General features: G+C 39.8%; 1 protein-coding gene across 1 annotated transcript in view; it reads left to right on the top strand.

The window, feature by feature from the left end:
• Positions 1–9,612, top strand: part of ahi1 (Abelson helper integration site 1) — a 258,275-nt gene extending 248,663 nt beyond the window's left edge. The window contains exons 26-27 of the mRNA XM_060857049.1: positions 1,853–1,932; positions 8,125–9,612. Coding sequence (XP_060713032.1) covers positions 1,853–1,932; positions 8,125–8,329 — 285 coding nt within the window. The 3' untranslated portion in view covers positions 8,330–9,612. The remainder of the gene's footprint in view (positions 1–1,852; positions 1,933–8,124) is intronic.
• The last annotated feature ends 6,807 nt before the right edge of the window (positions 9,613–16,419 follow it).

Genomic DNA, 16,419 nt, shown 5'->3' with positions numbered 1-16,419 from the left:
GAAAAATTTGGAAAGTCATCCTTTGCTTGTTTCTAAAAAATTCCAGTTTCTCAGCCCTGATCTTTGCAGTATTGTAGACCTTCTCTTTTAATTGAAAATCATATTTCACTTCCTTAATTGGTTTCACAGTTTTTCTTTTTTTTTGAATATTCTCTTTCTTAGTATCTTTCTTTCTCAATGGGATATATATTTGTTGATGGTGTGCTAGTTCTTAAATATTTGCCATTATTATATTTCTTTAAAATCTATTTTCCCAGTCCACTTTAACCAATTCTGTCTTCATATCTTTATTATTAAATTTATTTAAGTTTCAGAAACTGTTCACTCTTCCCTAATTATTAAATAATCTATTTCAGTTTGTTAGTTGAGGAGTAAAACTCAACTGGGAGACTGAGGAGAATACCCTGTTTTTTTTAAATAATTGATTTAACATTTCATTCGAAAGTCAACAATGCAACACCCCCTTTCTGCTACATTGAAGTGGCAGCATAGGCTATGTAGGAAAGGTACCAATTTGTATTACAGAAATCATTCTTTAATTTAAATAGGCTATGAATCCAATTAGATTCTACTCTAACCTTCTTTTCTTGAGTGTGGTCTTCAGGTTCTATGTGTACTGTACTTTCAAATTAACATTCAGCTGAACAGGGACTCTTGATGTTCCAAAGTTTGTAACAAGAATAACAGGTAACTGGTATACAAAATAAGTAAATATTATTCTCTGGGATCCACCTTGGAAATGTTTTCACTTAAGAAACAGACTAATGAAAAAGACATCAATTTTAGACATTTTATAACCTTCTGCCCTCAGCATTGAGTTTACCATTTCAGAATGTAGCATTTTCCCCAGTCTGTTTTTTTTTAAGGCTTTCCTCTATGTATTCCTTTTCTGATTTTCAGAGAGCAGCTCTTCTGTCATTCATGTACCCTCTAGACATATATAATGGTCTCGGGTTTATGCTCCCACAGTATTTGAAGGTGGAATGGACATCTGAAGTCCAGCAGGTGGCCTTTTCACTGTCTGCCCATGCATCCCTGACATACCTGAGATTTTGCTGAGGACAGGATGGTGTCACAAGACCTAGCTGTCATTGGGTCTATTAAGCCCTTCAAGTGACCAATTAATGACCTTATCCCTCTGGAAGTTAATTCGTGTCATAGGAAGGCCCACCCACAAGAGAAGCTGAACAGCTTTTGCTGCACATGCTGTTTCAGAGCAAAAGGTCTCACCCCTTTCAGGCCTCCAGACCCATTGGAGGCACTCCTAACACAAAACCCCTTTTCACATTCTTACAACCTTGTGAACCTGTCCTTGCTGGAAAAACACCCTGCCATTTGTCGAAAAGAAATATACAGCTTCACAGGCAGTTGGTTTTTGTTGTTAAAGTAATAGAAACAAAATAAAAACCTACCTTGTTGACCATGGTGCAGAACTACTATGCCAGTCATGAAAATGTTAATAAGAACTTCGCTTTCACACACAACACACACATGCACATATTAGAATATGGTCCCAGGTGTATCTAGCAACTCTCCATACTATTTTGGTTTTACTTCAGTATGTAAAGTGGTATCTCCGTATCATGGGAATAGTAGGACGCCCGTGTTTTTTTCCTGTTAGTCTACAGATTGTAACCACACATGGGTAAATAGATCAGAGCAGACAGCTTTAACATTTTCAAACAAGCTGCATACATTCCAAGTACAGGAAGCCTGTGGCTTTGCATATGTGCTGAGACAAAGCAGCAGAGCACCCTCCCCTCCCCCTGCACCCCCTGTCTAACACCCCCCCCCCGTCACCACCACCACCACTTTATTTCTTACATCTTCCGTTCATTTTGTTCTCCTATAGATGTCAGCAGTCATCAGCAAGTCTGGGGAACTCAAGTTGATCTCTGAGCATGACACAGATACAGAGTCACCTGTGAAACCGTAAGTAACACCAATTCAATCAACACATCAAATCTTAAGAGCTTTCAATTTTACTTAAGAAATGCTGACAGCATTTCCTTGAATTATTTCAAAATTAGAAGAATGTCTTTCATGGCATAGAAACAATCTGAGCAATATGCTGTGGGTCTGATATCAGAAGGACTTAAGGCCAAGGTCTGATCAATGAAAAGCATATCATTATGGGCAACACTCAATCAGTCCAAAGAGAAATGTTAACATTTCAGATCAACCCCTTTTCAGTATTTGAATATTTTCACTTGATACTGAGAGGAATTTTTGAGACATCTACAATCCAGAACATTCTTGTCTCATGGTATTAGAATGGCTGGATTCTGCAAATAAGGAAAATAATATTGATAAAGAAGATTGCTAGGTTATTAGGGCAGAAATCATATTCCGATGAGGAGTAGCACAAAAGACATCCATGCAACCTGGCAACAATGCCTTGATCCTCTGTCTTTATTTCTTACGGCATAAAAGAATTTCTAAAAGCAATCTGTTCACTTTATGCAAAAAAAGAACCTGGTCAGCTGGGTATCTTCCCAGACGCCTTGGAGATTGTGAAGTTGGCTTTTGGGAGATTATTGATGGGAATCCTATTGAAAATTGAATATATTGGATAAAGCAATCATCTGCCATCAATATTTTTAAATTAGTCCTTTTTTTCATTTTTTACAATGTTTTGCAAGTAATGTTAACAAGAATCACATCACTTGAAACCTGAAGTTGCTGAAAGTTTTCCAAATTCTACTGTCTGTGATCAAGCTACTTTGTAAAAACAAATAAACTATGAGTTAAGTTCTCAGTAATTGTATATTGCCACAATTGATAAGCTGATGTGCATGGGTCCCAGTTATGTCTCTCTCTTTGTGGGGTGTACTGTTCTAGTCCTACTCAGGCCCATACGTACAACTCTTTCTCAGACACATTGATGCTGTCTTCAGTGCTGCTCCTGCTGTTGTCCTGAATTGAATAAATTTGTCAGTTTTGCTTCTGATTTTCATCATTTTGTCACTTTCACGTGCTTCATCTCTGATTCTTCCTTTCCTTTCCTTGCTTCACTGTTTCCATCAATGTCCATTACAGGGCCACTCACTTCCACCTCCTCACACCCTACTTCCATTCTCCCCATTTCTCCATTTATTCTAATGATGACATCTTCCTCCAGGCTGACTCCAACACAAACTCTTTTTCGTAACCAAGGCCCACCCCATCCATTAATGCTTAATTTGTGTATAATTTACTACTTTTTGGGCCAATTATACAATTTGTAGATTTCGAATCTACAGACATGCTATTGGTTCTACATACCATTGCTGCAATTGGATAACAGATGATAATATAAGGGACATGGTTAATAACTATTTCCCTACTGGATCAATGAACATTGAACATAGAACATTACAGCGCAATACAGGCCCTTCGGCCCTCGATGTTGTGCCAACCTGTGAAACCAATCAGAAGCCCATCTAACTTACACTATTTCATTATCGTTCATATGTTCATCCAATGGCCATTTAAATGCCCTTAAAGTTGGCGAGTCTGCTACTGCTGCAGGCAGGACGTCCCATGCCCTTACTACTCTCTGAGTAAAGAAATTATCTCTGATCTCTGTCCTATGTCTATTATTCCTCAGTTTAAAGATATGTCCCCTCATGCTAGCCATCACCATCCAAGGAAAAAGGCACTCATTGTCCACCCTATCTAATCCCCTGATCAACTTACGTCTCTATTAAATCATCTTTCAACCTACGTCTCTCTGAAGAAAAGAGCTTCAAGTCCCTCAGCCTTACCTTATAATGCCTTCCCTCCAAACCAGGCAACATCCTGGTAAATCTCCTCTGCACCCTCTCCAATGCTTCCACATCCTTCCTATAATGTGGCAACCAGAAATGTATGCAATTCTCCAAGTGCGGCCACACCAGAGTTTTGTACAGCTGCAACATGAAAATACAAAGTTGCACAAATAGCTGAAATTTAATGGCAGTTTCTAGTGTAAAAAAAAGTGGGAGTTACAAAGTAATAGTTGTTAAACGTAATTTATATTAAGCTTTTGTATTGTACAGTTACTGATTCATAGCAAGTATGATAGGTGTGATGATTTCGATTAGAATCAGCAGCTTTTGGGGAGGAGCTGGCCAGAGTTATTTGGAACGGAGGCCTAGCACAGAAGATGGTGGAGTAGTAATGGCAGGGGTTTCTGGGGGTAGTTTGGGAAACAACAGAAACTTATCCCAAGGAAATACACTAGGAGAAGACTGGGGAATGTGCAAACAACCGTGGCTGATAAGGGAAGTCAAGGACAGCACAAAAGCAAAAGACAAAGCACACAATATGGTGAAGAATACCAGGAAGCCAGATGATTGGGAAGCCTTTAAAAACCAGCAGAGGACAATTAAAAAAGCAATAGGGTGGGGAAAAGATTAATTATGAGGCTAAGCTAGCTAATCATATAAAAAAGATGGCAAGGATTTTATAAGATACCAAAAAGGTCAGAGGGAGAGAGGCAAGAGTGGATAGACCACTGGAAAATGAAGCTGGTGAAGTAATAATGAGGAACAAAGAAATGATGGAGGAACTGAATAGGTACTTTGCATCAGCCTTCACAGTGGAGGAGACCAGCAGCATATTGGAACTTCAAGGCAGGAGCTGAGGTGAATGTAGCAGCCATCACCAAGGAGAAGGTGCAGGGGAAGTTGAAAGGTCCGAAGGTGAATAAATCGCCTGAATCAGGTTTACTACACCCCAGGGTTTTGAAGGAAATAGCTGAGGAGATTGTAGAGGCATCTGTGGTGACCTTGCAGGAGTCATTGGATTCCGAGATGGTCCCAGAGACCTGAAAATGGCTAATATACTTCTATTTAAGACAGAAGATGGGAAATCATAAACCAGTTAGACTGATCTTGTTTTTGGTAAGATTTTAGTTTCCATTATTAAGGCTGGGATTGAATAGTACTTGGTGAAATAGGGCTGAGTCAGCACAGCTTCATCAAGGGAAGGTCATACCTGACATCTGTTAGAATTCTTTGAGGAGGTAACAGACAAGGTAAACAAAGGGGAACCAATGGACGTTATCTGTTTGGATTTCCAGAAGACCTTTGACAAGGTGCTGCACAGGAGGCTGCTAACTAAGAGCCCATGGTGTTAGAGGCAAGGTACTGGTATGAATAGAGGATTGACTGACTGGCAGAAGCAGTGAGTAGAGATAAAGAAGTCTGCTTCAGGATGGCAGCTGGTGGAGTTCTGCAGGGGTCAGTGTTGGGACCACAACTATTCATGTTATACATTAATGATCTGGACAAAAGAACTGAGAACACTACTGCTAAGTTTGCAGATGACACAAAGATAGTTGGAGAGACAGGTCCTGTGAAGAGGTGGGAAGGCTGAAGAGGGACAAGCGAGGAGAGTGGGCAAAGAAGTGGCAAATAGAACACAATGTGGTAAAGTGTGAGTTATGCATCATGGTAGGAAGAAAAGAGGCTTAGACTGTTTTCCAGATGGGGAAAAACTTTGGAAATCTGAAGCACTAAGGGACTTCAGAGTCCTAGTTCAGGATTCTGGTATGGTCAACATGCATTTTGAGTGGCAGTTAGAAGAATGAAGACAATGTTCATATTCATTTTGAGAGGGCTAGAATATAGGATATACTGCTGAAAATGTATAAGGCTCTTGTCAGACTGCATTTGGAATGTTGTGAACAGTTTTGGGCCCCGTATCAAAGATAGGGTGGTGTTGGCCTTGGCAGGTGTCCAGAGGAAGTTTATAAGAATGATCCTGGGGATCAAGGGCTTGTCGTTTGAGGAGTCGTTGAAGATTCTGGGTCTGTACTCAATAGAGTATAGAAGGATGAGGGGGATCTAAATGAAACTTACTGAGAAGCATGGATAGAGTGAATATGGTGTTGATGTTTTCACTCATATGAGAGAGTAGAATCTGAGGGTATAGCCTCAGAGGATGACCCTTTAGAACGTAGATAAGAAGGAATTTCCTGAGGCAGAGAATGGTGAATCTACAGAACTCATTGCCGCAGTAGACTGTTAAGTCCAAGGCATTAAGTGTATTTAAAACAGAGATAGATAAGTCATTGATTAAAGTTTGTGCGAAGATTTGTAGCTCGGGTGCTTGTTGTAGTGGTTCTGTTCGCCGAGCTGGAAGTTTTTGTTGCAAACATTTCGTCCCCTGGCTAGGAGACATCATCAGTGCTCTGGAGCCTCCTGCGAAGCGCTTCTTTGATGTTTCTTCCGGTATTTATAGTGGTCTGTCCTTGCCGCTTCCGGGTGTCAGTTTCAGCTGTCCGCTGTAGTGGTTGGTATATTGGGTCCAGGTCGATGTGTTTGTTGACGGAGTTTGTGGATGAATGCCATGCCTCTAGGAATTCCCTGGCTGTTCTCTGTCTGGCTTGCCCTACGATAGTAGTGTTTTCCCAGTCGAATTCATGTTGCTTGTTGTCTGAGTGTGTGGCTACTAGGGATAGCTGGTCGTGTCGTTTCGTGGCTAGTTGGTGTTCATGTATGTGGATTGTTAGCTGTCTTCCTGTTTGTCCTATATAGTGTTTTGTGCAGTCCTTGCATGGTATTTTATAAACTACATTAGTTTTGCTCATGTTGCAACATGAGCAAAAACTAATGTAGTTTATAAAATACCATGCAAGGACTGCACAAAACACTATATAGGACAAACAGGAAGACAGCTAACAATCTACATACATGAACACCAACTAGCCACGAAACGACACGACCAGCTATCCCTAGTAGCCACACACCTAGACAACAAGCAACATGAATTCGATTGGGAAAACACTACTATCGTAGGGCAAGCCAGACAGAGAACAGCCAGGGAATTCCTAGAGGCATGGCATTCATCCACAAACTCCGTCAACAAACACATCGACCTGGACCCAATATACCAACCACTACAGCGGACAGCTGAAACTGACACCCGGAAGCGGCAAGGACAGACCACTATAAATACCGGAAGAAACATCAAAGAAGCGCTTCGCAGGAGGCTCCAGAGCACTGATGATGTCTCCTAGCCAGGGGACGAAACGTTTGCAACAAAAACTTCCAGCTCAGCGAACAGAACCACTACAAGTCATTGATTAGTTAAGAGGATCAGTGATCATGGGGAGAAGGCAGGAGAAAAGGGGTTGAGGAATATATCAGCCACGATACGTTGAGTTTTAAAACAAATAATTTAACTATTACAATATAATTTTGCTGTAACAGTTATATAAATAGATTAAAAATGCTAAAACTAAAATACAAACAATCTATTAATTACCTTGGTTACCCTGACTCTTGGGTAGCCCATAATCTCCATAAGTTTTGTGGAGGTTTATCCCTGGGGAAGACCCTCCCACTTAAGCAGAGTGTGAATGCAGCACAGCAACCAGGCTTCACACAGATTTCACTACACCAGCACAAACTATTGTCTTCAGAGACAGAAAGTTGCCATTTATTTGATTTTATATTTTACCCTCCAATTTTCCTCTCTCACTCTCCTCTCCTTACTGTTATAACACTGGTCCATGATTCCACACCCAGTCATAGGTTGCAGTCCTGCTGTGCTTTAACATAAACCTTAATGTCCTGAAACTGCTGCTGTCCTTATCTGTCTGGCCTACATGTGACTCCAGATCCACAGCTATGTTTCTTAACATAGGGGAGGGCAATAAATCGTATGTTAGCTAACGACACCCACATCCATGAATGTATAAATTAAAAACAACAAGTGTTTTTTTTGGCAGTGAAACCAAGACTGTTGAGTTTTCTTCTCTCCATCATGTGCTTTTCAACAGGTGTCATTAAAAGTCGATTAAGTGTTTAGAGTTTTGAAGGGTATTTTCTCACTTCAATCCGGAGACACTGGGATAAATTATAACCTCCTCATTGCTGTCCCATTTCAAGATGAACGTAATCAATAAGTAACTTTTCCATCCGCATCATTCAGTACCACACCATAAAAATACTTTTGCTCCTAGACATGAGGGGAGTTGCTTTTTATTGACTGACAATATGAAGTTACCCAAATGTTGAGTGTTATTTTTACTGAGATTAATGCATTGCCTTTTGTGAAATCCTTTCGTACTACTCAAACCAAACTGAGCACTACAATTTAAATCGACAAACAAAACTTCAAGTCTTAGTAAGTAATATGCCCCTTCTTTTCCAGGGCGTCTCAGAAGAAGAAGAACAAGAAGAAAAAGCAGAAAGCAGCAGCTCAGTCATTGAGTGAGACAGCTTCTACATCCAGTTTAATAGTCGCTGAAAGTGAGTATAAAATTGATTCAGGAATTGCAAGAAAGAAAACAAAGAAGAAACCTGTTAATGACCACTACCCAACTGGAGGAATTAATGATGCTTTTGAGCAAGACTAGAACAGTTCCTTAAGAAAACAAAACACTATTTGTAAAAACAACAAGGTGAAAGAACGAAAAGGACTTGTCCGTTATTCTTATAGAATAAGTTGAAATAATTTTCAGTAATCTAGAAAATGTGCACTGTTTTACAGTTTGGCACTACCTGAATAAAGATGACCTCTGACAGTACCAAAAAAAGTAAATGTTTTCTCGCAGAACAGCTTGAACAACACTATCAAAAAATTAGGTTAATTATTGCATGGGGTTGATTATTTTAATTTAAATAATTGAAGGAGAGCTTGTTTATTGTGTATTGTGCTCAAATTAGTTGTGAAAGTATTAAATGAGAACAAAATGTATTATATTTGAAAAAGCCTTTGTTATCCGAATAAAATTTATGCCTATTTTATATCTATTATTTAAGAAAGCATTTTTATCATACCAAATTAATGTTTGTAATAAAAGCAGAAATTGCTGGAGAAACTCAGTAGGTCTGGCAGTATCTTTTGAGAGAAAGCAGGTGTTCCTGGACCCACACCATTAATTGTGCTTTCTGTCCACAGATGCTTCCAGACCTGCTGCATTTCTCCAACAATTTCACTTTTTATTTCAGATTTCCAGCATCCACTGTTCTTTTGTGTTTTTTAAAATTAATGTTTGTGTTATTTCATGTTTTTGTTAGTACTTGTGTTGAAAGCTAAATTAACTTATTGTTTCTGATGTTTGATGAAAGTCATCTTTGTTTTTAATATTCATTGTCTAATTTACCTGATGGAATCAATTCAGTGGCTATGGTACAGTTTATCTGAACAGTCTTTAAACCAATCAAACAGAGTTAAAAGAATGAAAGGAAGCATCCATTATATCAAATCCATCAAATTTACTTTCGGCCTTCATTCTTCTAAAACACCTTTATACGTGATGTCAATTTGTGTTTATCTAAATTAACATGAAATTTCAGTTTCTGTTTAGCCAAATTAGTCTGTATTTGAAGGAAAACAATCAATTATTTAAAGCATGCAACTTAATTAAAATGTACTTTCTCATAATTGAAGATTTACTTTTTAAAAACTTGTAATAATTATCGGCAAATGAAAATTTCCACACAGTATATGCTCACATTTTAGTAAGCTTTTGTTTTCTAATTTTATAGCTATGAGCAATACAATACTGTTTTAGCCTTACTCATCAGCTAAAGAAAGCTTTAGAAACCCTGGTTGCAACTTGGCACAGACTTTATACCTGTATGTTTTGAGTGTTTTTTACGATTACCTTTTTCAGTAGAAAATGAACATGATTAAAGCAACGAATATTTTATTACAAATTTGATTTGATTTGTCACTTTTCTTTGTATTTTGTCAAAAGCTAATGTTCCACTTTTCCGAATGAAAGCATCAAAGTTGTGGGAAAAGATTTCTTGTGCTATCAGTGAAAATCATTCATTTTCATAATGAATCAGTAACAAAAAGATTGAAATGACTTTTGCTGTACTGTTAACCTAACAATACTGATGAGAAAGGTGGGAAATTACAGAGATCATGAAAAAAATCAAAATATTGACATCAAAATAAAATCTTTCCCTTAAGCCTTACGTTGCAACTTCAGAATCTCACCCATTAAGCAGCAACTACCTGATTTTCATTCATGTGTAACTCATTAATACCCTTAAACTGACCTATTCATATTCCACTCCCAATTTTCCTCTTCACTGAGAAATTAAACAACAAATTCCCAATATGTAAACTGGAACAGGTACTTGGTGGCTGCAGCTTGCTGAATCCTTGTCTCAGCTATCATCATCGCTGCTCTCAGACCAACTCCAGCACCATTTCAGTCCTTCAACACGTCGGAACTCAAGAATACCTCAGACTTGCAAGGTTCTATCAGGTTGCTATGTGCATAGAGAGACATATAAATCACAGGCATCTGCATCTTGTGGCTCCTAGCTTGCTTTCTTAGTTATCACTCAGTTTAGCACTTAAATAGCTGCCACTCTCAAGTGTACACTCATTGACTTCAGTACTGACTTACAGGCTGCCAGCCTTGGGGTGGGGCGGGGTGGTTGGGGGTGTCACATTGCTATTTAACACGCAGGGTATCCAATGCACCATTACAGGCTGTCACTCTCTTGAGGTTTGCAGTACAGTACACAAGGAGTGGAGACAGCCTTGTCATGGTGGGGAGCACTGAACAATCTAGGGGGCGGACATGTGACTGAACAACAATGTGTTACAACAATGTGACACCTGCATCATAGGCCATTAGTCTACAGAGGAAGTGTTTTGATCGTGTGGTGACAGAGGTATAGAGAATTGCAAACATGCCTTTGTACAAGGAGATTGTAAGGATAAACCCAGCAATTACAGAACAGGCAGTTTAATTTTATTGTTGGGAAAACCTTGAAGCAATAATTTGGAATAGAAATAGTAGTCACATGGACAAATATGAATTAATCAGAAATAGCCTTGACATTTCTTCTATTTAATTAATTTTCAGAAATTCTTGAAAAAGGTAACAGAGAGTTAATGAAGTAACACTTGTTATAGTGTATATAACTTCCAAAATGTGTTCAGTGCAATGCTACACAACAGACTTGTGAGGAAATGTATAGGTCACAGAACAAAGAGACAATAGCAACATGGATATAAATTTAACTGACTTATAGCAGACAAAGGCTATTGGTTCATAGATTTATTTTTTATTGGAGGAAAGTTTGTAATGCAATTCCTCAAGGATTGGTTTTAGGAGTCTTGCTTTTCATGATTTATACCAATGATCTAGACAATGGTTCCAACCTTTTCAACATGAAGGAACACTTTAACAAGACAAACAATCCCATGGTAAATATTTTTCAGCTGCAGTGATCATTCATAAACTTCACATTTGCTTACAATTACAATGCTGTAGTAGGAATGGAGACGTTGGATGATCAGTGAAGCTTCCCCTGGCCTCCTCGCTCCCTAGCCACCAACTATCCAGTCACCTCACACAACATACGCCCATGCCCATCTCGTACAGGTCGCTGTATGTCATGGTCATGGAGAGGAGGCCTAGTCACCAGCTACAGCTGTGATCCCATTGTGTATTTATTGGGTAAGGCAGTGAGCTGAAATGCCAACCCTTCTCCTCCTCCCCTCTCCCCCCCCCACCAAGTCCATCAAACAGTTTGCTCTGTGCTCTGCTCTGTCCTGGTCCCGATGACCGGCAGTAACATCAGAGCCCAAGGTGACAGACTCACCAGTGCTGCAAACTAAGAGACAGCACCCTTCACCAACAGGATACATAGTGTCACCAGGTAAAGCAGCATTGCTTCTTCATAATTTTCACCTATCACCTTGTCACTGCATACTGGTTGAAAACCACTTATCTAGATGTTGGAATGCAGGGGACAATTTTACAGTTTGCAGTCTATATAAACTTGAAGGCAATGAGGTAGTACAGTTACAACACTAGCAAGTACCTATCAATGTAGAAAATTGTCCGGGTATGTCCTGTACACAATTACCACCTGATGAGTGTCCTCTTGAACATCAGCAAAGTGATGGAAAGTGTCATGAACAGTCCTATCAAGCAGCACCTGCTCAGCAATAACCAGTGATGCAGAGTTTGGATTTCACCAGGGCCATTGGCTCCTGTTCTCATCACAACCTTGGTTCAAACATGGACAAAAGAACTGAATTCCAGATATGAAGTGAGAGTGACAGATCTTGATATCAAGACTACGTTTGACCAAGTGTGGCATCAAGGAACCCTAACAAACTGGAATCGTTGGGTATTGGGGGGAAACTCAACTGGCTGGAGTCATACTTGGCACATAGGAAGTTGGTTGTTGTTGGAGGTCAGTCATCTTAGCTCCAGGACATCTTTGCAGGAATTCCTCAGAGTAGTGTCCTTGGCCCAACCATCTTCAGCTGCTTTCTCAATTACCTTCCCTCCATCATAAGGTCAGAAATGGAGATGTTCCCTGGTTACTGCACAACATTCAGCACCTTTCGTGACTGCAGATACTGAAAGAAATGCAGCAGGACCTGGTGATACCAGTCTTGGGGTGGCAAGTAACATTGGCACCACAAAATGAACAAAGACCATCTTCAACAATGGTGTGGATGTGCCAGGTGTTGAATTGAGGTGGACAAAGTTAAAAATCACACAATGCTAGGTTATAGCAAACTTGTATTTCCAAATAAATCTGTTGGACTATAACCTGATGTCATGTTCATCTTCAACAAGGCAATCTCATGCCTTGATATTCAATGGCATTATTATCACTGAATCTCCCATTACCAACGTGTACTTGCCATTGACCTGAAATTATATTGGAGTAGCTATATAAAGAGCAGATCAAAGGCTAGGAATCTTTCAGTGAGTAACTCACCTCCTAGCTCTCCAAGGCCTGACCACTGTCTACAAGGCACAAGTTAGGAGTGTGATGAAATATACCCGACTTGCCTGAATGAGTGCAGAATCGTCAAAACAAAAAAAGGCTTGACACCATTCAAGAAAAAACAGCCACTTGATTGGGGATACATTTTCAAGCCTTCACTCCCATCACCACCGACACTCAGGAGTAGCAACAGTATATACCATCTATAAAGTGCACTGCAGAAATTCACCAAAGATCTTTCCAAGGCAGCACCTTCCAAACCCATGAGCACTACCATCTAGAAGGACGTTGCAGCAGACACATGAGGACACCACCACCTGCAAGCTCCTCTCCAAGCCACTCCTGCATTAGAAATATGTTGCTGTTCCATCAGTGTTGCTGGGTCAAAATCCTAGAATTCCCTCCTTAACACCCTATGGGTTTACAATACATAGACTACGAAGATTCATAAAGCTAACTCACCACCACTACCCCAAGCACAACTAGAGATGAACAATAAATGTTGGTCCAGCCTGTGAGGCCAACTTTCCATGCATGACTAAAGAAAACTAATTGCCTCCTTGTCACATCAGCTAAACAAATATATTATCAAAGGCACTTAAACACAACACCTGAGCGTTGGGTTTCACAAATATATTCTAAATCTAGCACAGAAAAGATAACCTTTCACAGCTCTTACATTTGCACTTTGAACAGTCAATATGCAAGAATGGAGTTTGGAAGGTGGCCTTTGATGGAGGGTGAGGAGGCTATTGTGTTGGTTTACTGACAAACATTGGATTGATTTAAGAGACAGCTAGATATAGTACTTGGGGAAATGGGAGCAAAGGTTATTGGGAAAAAGCAGGATTAAGCTACTAGTTGCACAATCAGCCACGATCATGATGAAGACAGAGTAGGCTTGAAGCACTGATGGGCCTCTTTCTGCTCCTATTTTCTATATTTCTATGTTACTGACAGAATTCTATTCCTCCACTGTTGCAGGAATACTGTGGTGCAACATACCATTGGCTAAGGTCAATACCTCGGACCTCCTTATGGAGACACGACAGTGATCTCCATGTCATATTGTGTGAGGGCACAACATGAGGCTTCATTATGATGGCTGTAAAGGTTCAGGCTTCATTCAATAAAGTTGACTTTTTCTTTCTGACTTACCTTTCTTAATACCAGTTCATGCATCTGACATGGAGATTGATTGGCTGGAATCCCTGTTGCCTTTGTTCAACTCATAAGGGAACATAGGAGAAGATAGCACCTGGTTAAAAAGAAGTGAACATGGCTATAATTCCAGAAAACCATGGGCTGCCCTCTTATTAAAGAGAGAGGGACGATGGAACAAAACAACACCAACAGCAGTAACTGCAAAGTTGCCAAGAGAGAAGCAACAGGGAGGAGAATGATGGGACTCCAGATCAACAGATTTCCCATCATTCTCTTTGTTTGAAAGACAATGCAAGCACTAAGTAAGGATATTGCACCTCATTTTTCTGTTGCTGCATATTTGTTTCATTTCCTATCTGATTGTACACTTCCTATCTTTGTATGATCTCACCTACCAGTATCTATATATTACGTGTCTTACTGTGAATTAGGGAAAAAGTAGCAGTCAGTGAGACCGGGAACTAACATCACATGATGCTAAGATTAAGCATCTCTTCAGGCTTCAAACAGCGTATGATATCTGAGTGTTTTGCAGTGCAATCTCTCAAGATAGGCAATATATTGGGAGGAAGACTGAAGTATCTTTTAACCCTTTAATCATTAGTAATGCTGCAATGTTTCAGGGTGTGCAGACTGCTCAGTTGTCCTGAAATGTTTTGAGCAATTTATTTTTTATTAATTCATGGGCTTTGTTGGCTTGAACAGTATTTATTGTCCAGCCTTAATTACCTAATAAATGCTGGCCCACACAACATGAATGCATACAAAAAAAATTCTCAACCATTTCAGTGTAGCTACAGACGTTGAACTACAAAAGGCAGTGCTTTATGCAGCTTTTCCTGCTAATTATAGCCACTGTGCTATGATGAGTGGATATGTGAACTGTGCATTGTACATCACTCTACTTTGACTGGCAGTGTATTTCCTCAAAAGGTGGATTGATAGACAGATCAGAGACACGGAATCATCACTGATTCCATATTTACACACTGAATGGGTGTAAATGTGGAAGCTGTGTGCCTTGGCACAGTCCCTGCACACTGCACTTTTTTATTCTCTTGTGAGATGTGTCCAGCTTTGCCTGGCCAGTATTTATTAACTGTCCCTAGTTGTACTTGAGAAGATGGTGATGTGGTGCAGTCCATGTCCTATAGGTCGACTCACAATGCCCTTAGGGGGGAGTTCCAAGGTTTATGATTCAGCAAACTGCGATAAATTTCTAAGTCAAGACAGCGAGTGGATTAGAGGGGAACTTGCAAATGGTGGTGTTCCCATCTATCTGCTGCCTTGTCCTTCTAGATGGTAGTGGTTGTGGGATTGGAAGGTGCTACATTGATGAATTTTTGGAGAGAATCTTGTAGATGGTACACATTACTGTTACTGAACATCAGTGGTAGAGGGAGTGAATGTAGATTTTGTGCCAATCAAGCAGATTGCTTTGTCATAGGTGGTGTCAAGCTTCTTGAGTGTTGTTAGAAATGCACCCATCCAGGCAAGTAGGGAGAGTTCTACTCCTGACTTGTGCTTGTAGAAGATGGAAAGACTTCAGGAGTCAGGAGATGAGTTACTCCCTGCAGGATTCCTAGCCCCTAACATGCTAATTGTTATAACACAGCAGTGAATCCCTCTGCTAATTAAACCAAACACCCAGAAAAGCTCACCTTTCCTCATAATCTGTTAAAGTCTGCATGACAAAGAACTCCCAAATTCCACTACTGAAAGAAAAAAAATCAATGTATTCTTTAACTCTAAAAGCGAATATTAAACAACAACTATTTACAACTTTAAGCTACCTTGCTCTTAACTGCTTGTTATCTGCCTCCAACTCTACAACAATATACTGTTCCAATAACCATCTGAATTAAAATTACACCAACTCAATTTCAAAACCACACAGTGGTTATCATCTCCAGTATCGTCCTTCTTTCGGCTATAGATCTCCCTGGATCATCTTCCATCTTTTACTGCAAAATGTTTCAGTTGAGAAAGGTACCTTTCATAGAGAGTGTATTGAATGGCAGTCTCTCTCAATGGCAGTTGGCTTCTGTCTAACTTTCAAACTGTCTGCTTGTTTTATACCCCAAACATCATCTCATTGGTTCAAGGTTGGTACAAACAATAAATTCAAACTCGATTGGGTTTTAGTATCCTGGGGCATATTTTGAACTGATTCATTAAATTTGAATTGTGGTAAGAATAGCTGAAGTATCTAGTTTACAGCCAAATGTCACATATTTTCAGTTTTCCAGTGCACTCTGAGACTGTTTGTCAGTCACATGTCAGGTGCCTGTAAGCTCTCAGTGCAAAACAACTTTCACTCTCTTTAAAGGTACAGTACATGCCTTCAACTTTATAATATCATGTCGTCTCTGTATTTATATGATGAATCCAGTTGAGTTTCTGATCAATGGTAAACTCAGGATGTTGATAGTGGAGGTTTCAGTGATGGCGATGCCATTAACTGCCAAGGGACAGGGACTAGGTTGTCTCTTACTGGTGATGGTCATTGCCTGGCATTTGTGTGGCGTGAATGTCACTTGCAACTTGATAGCCCAATCCT

The sequence above is a fragment of the Hemiscyllium ocellatum genome, chromosome 3 (genome assembly GCF_020745735.1).
Source record: "Hemiscyllium ocellatum isolate sHemOce1 chromosome 3, sHemOce1.pat.X.cur, whole genome shotgun sequence".
Lineage (NCBI taxonomy): Eukaryota > Metazoa > Chordata > Chondrichthyes > Orectolobiformes > Hemiscylliidae > Hemiscyllium > Hemiscyllium ocellatum.
Note: the sequence above shows the minus strand (reverse complement) of the source record. Positions and strands in the feature narration are given on the sequence as shown.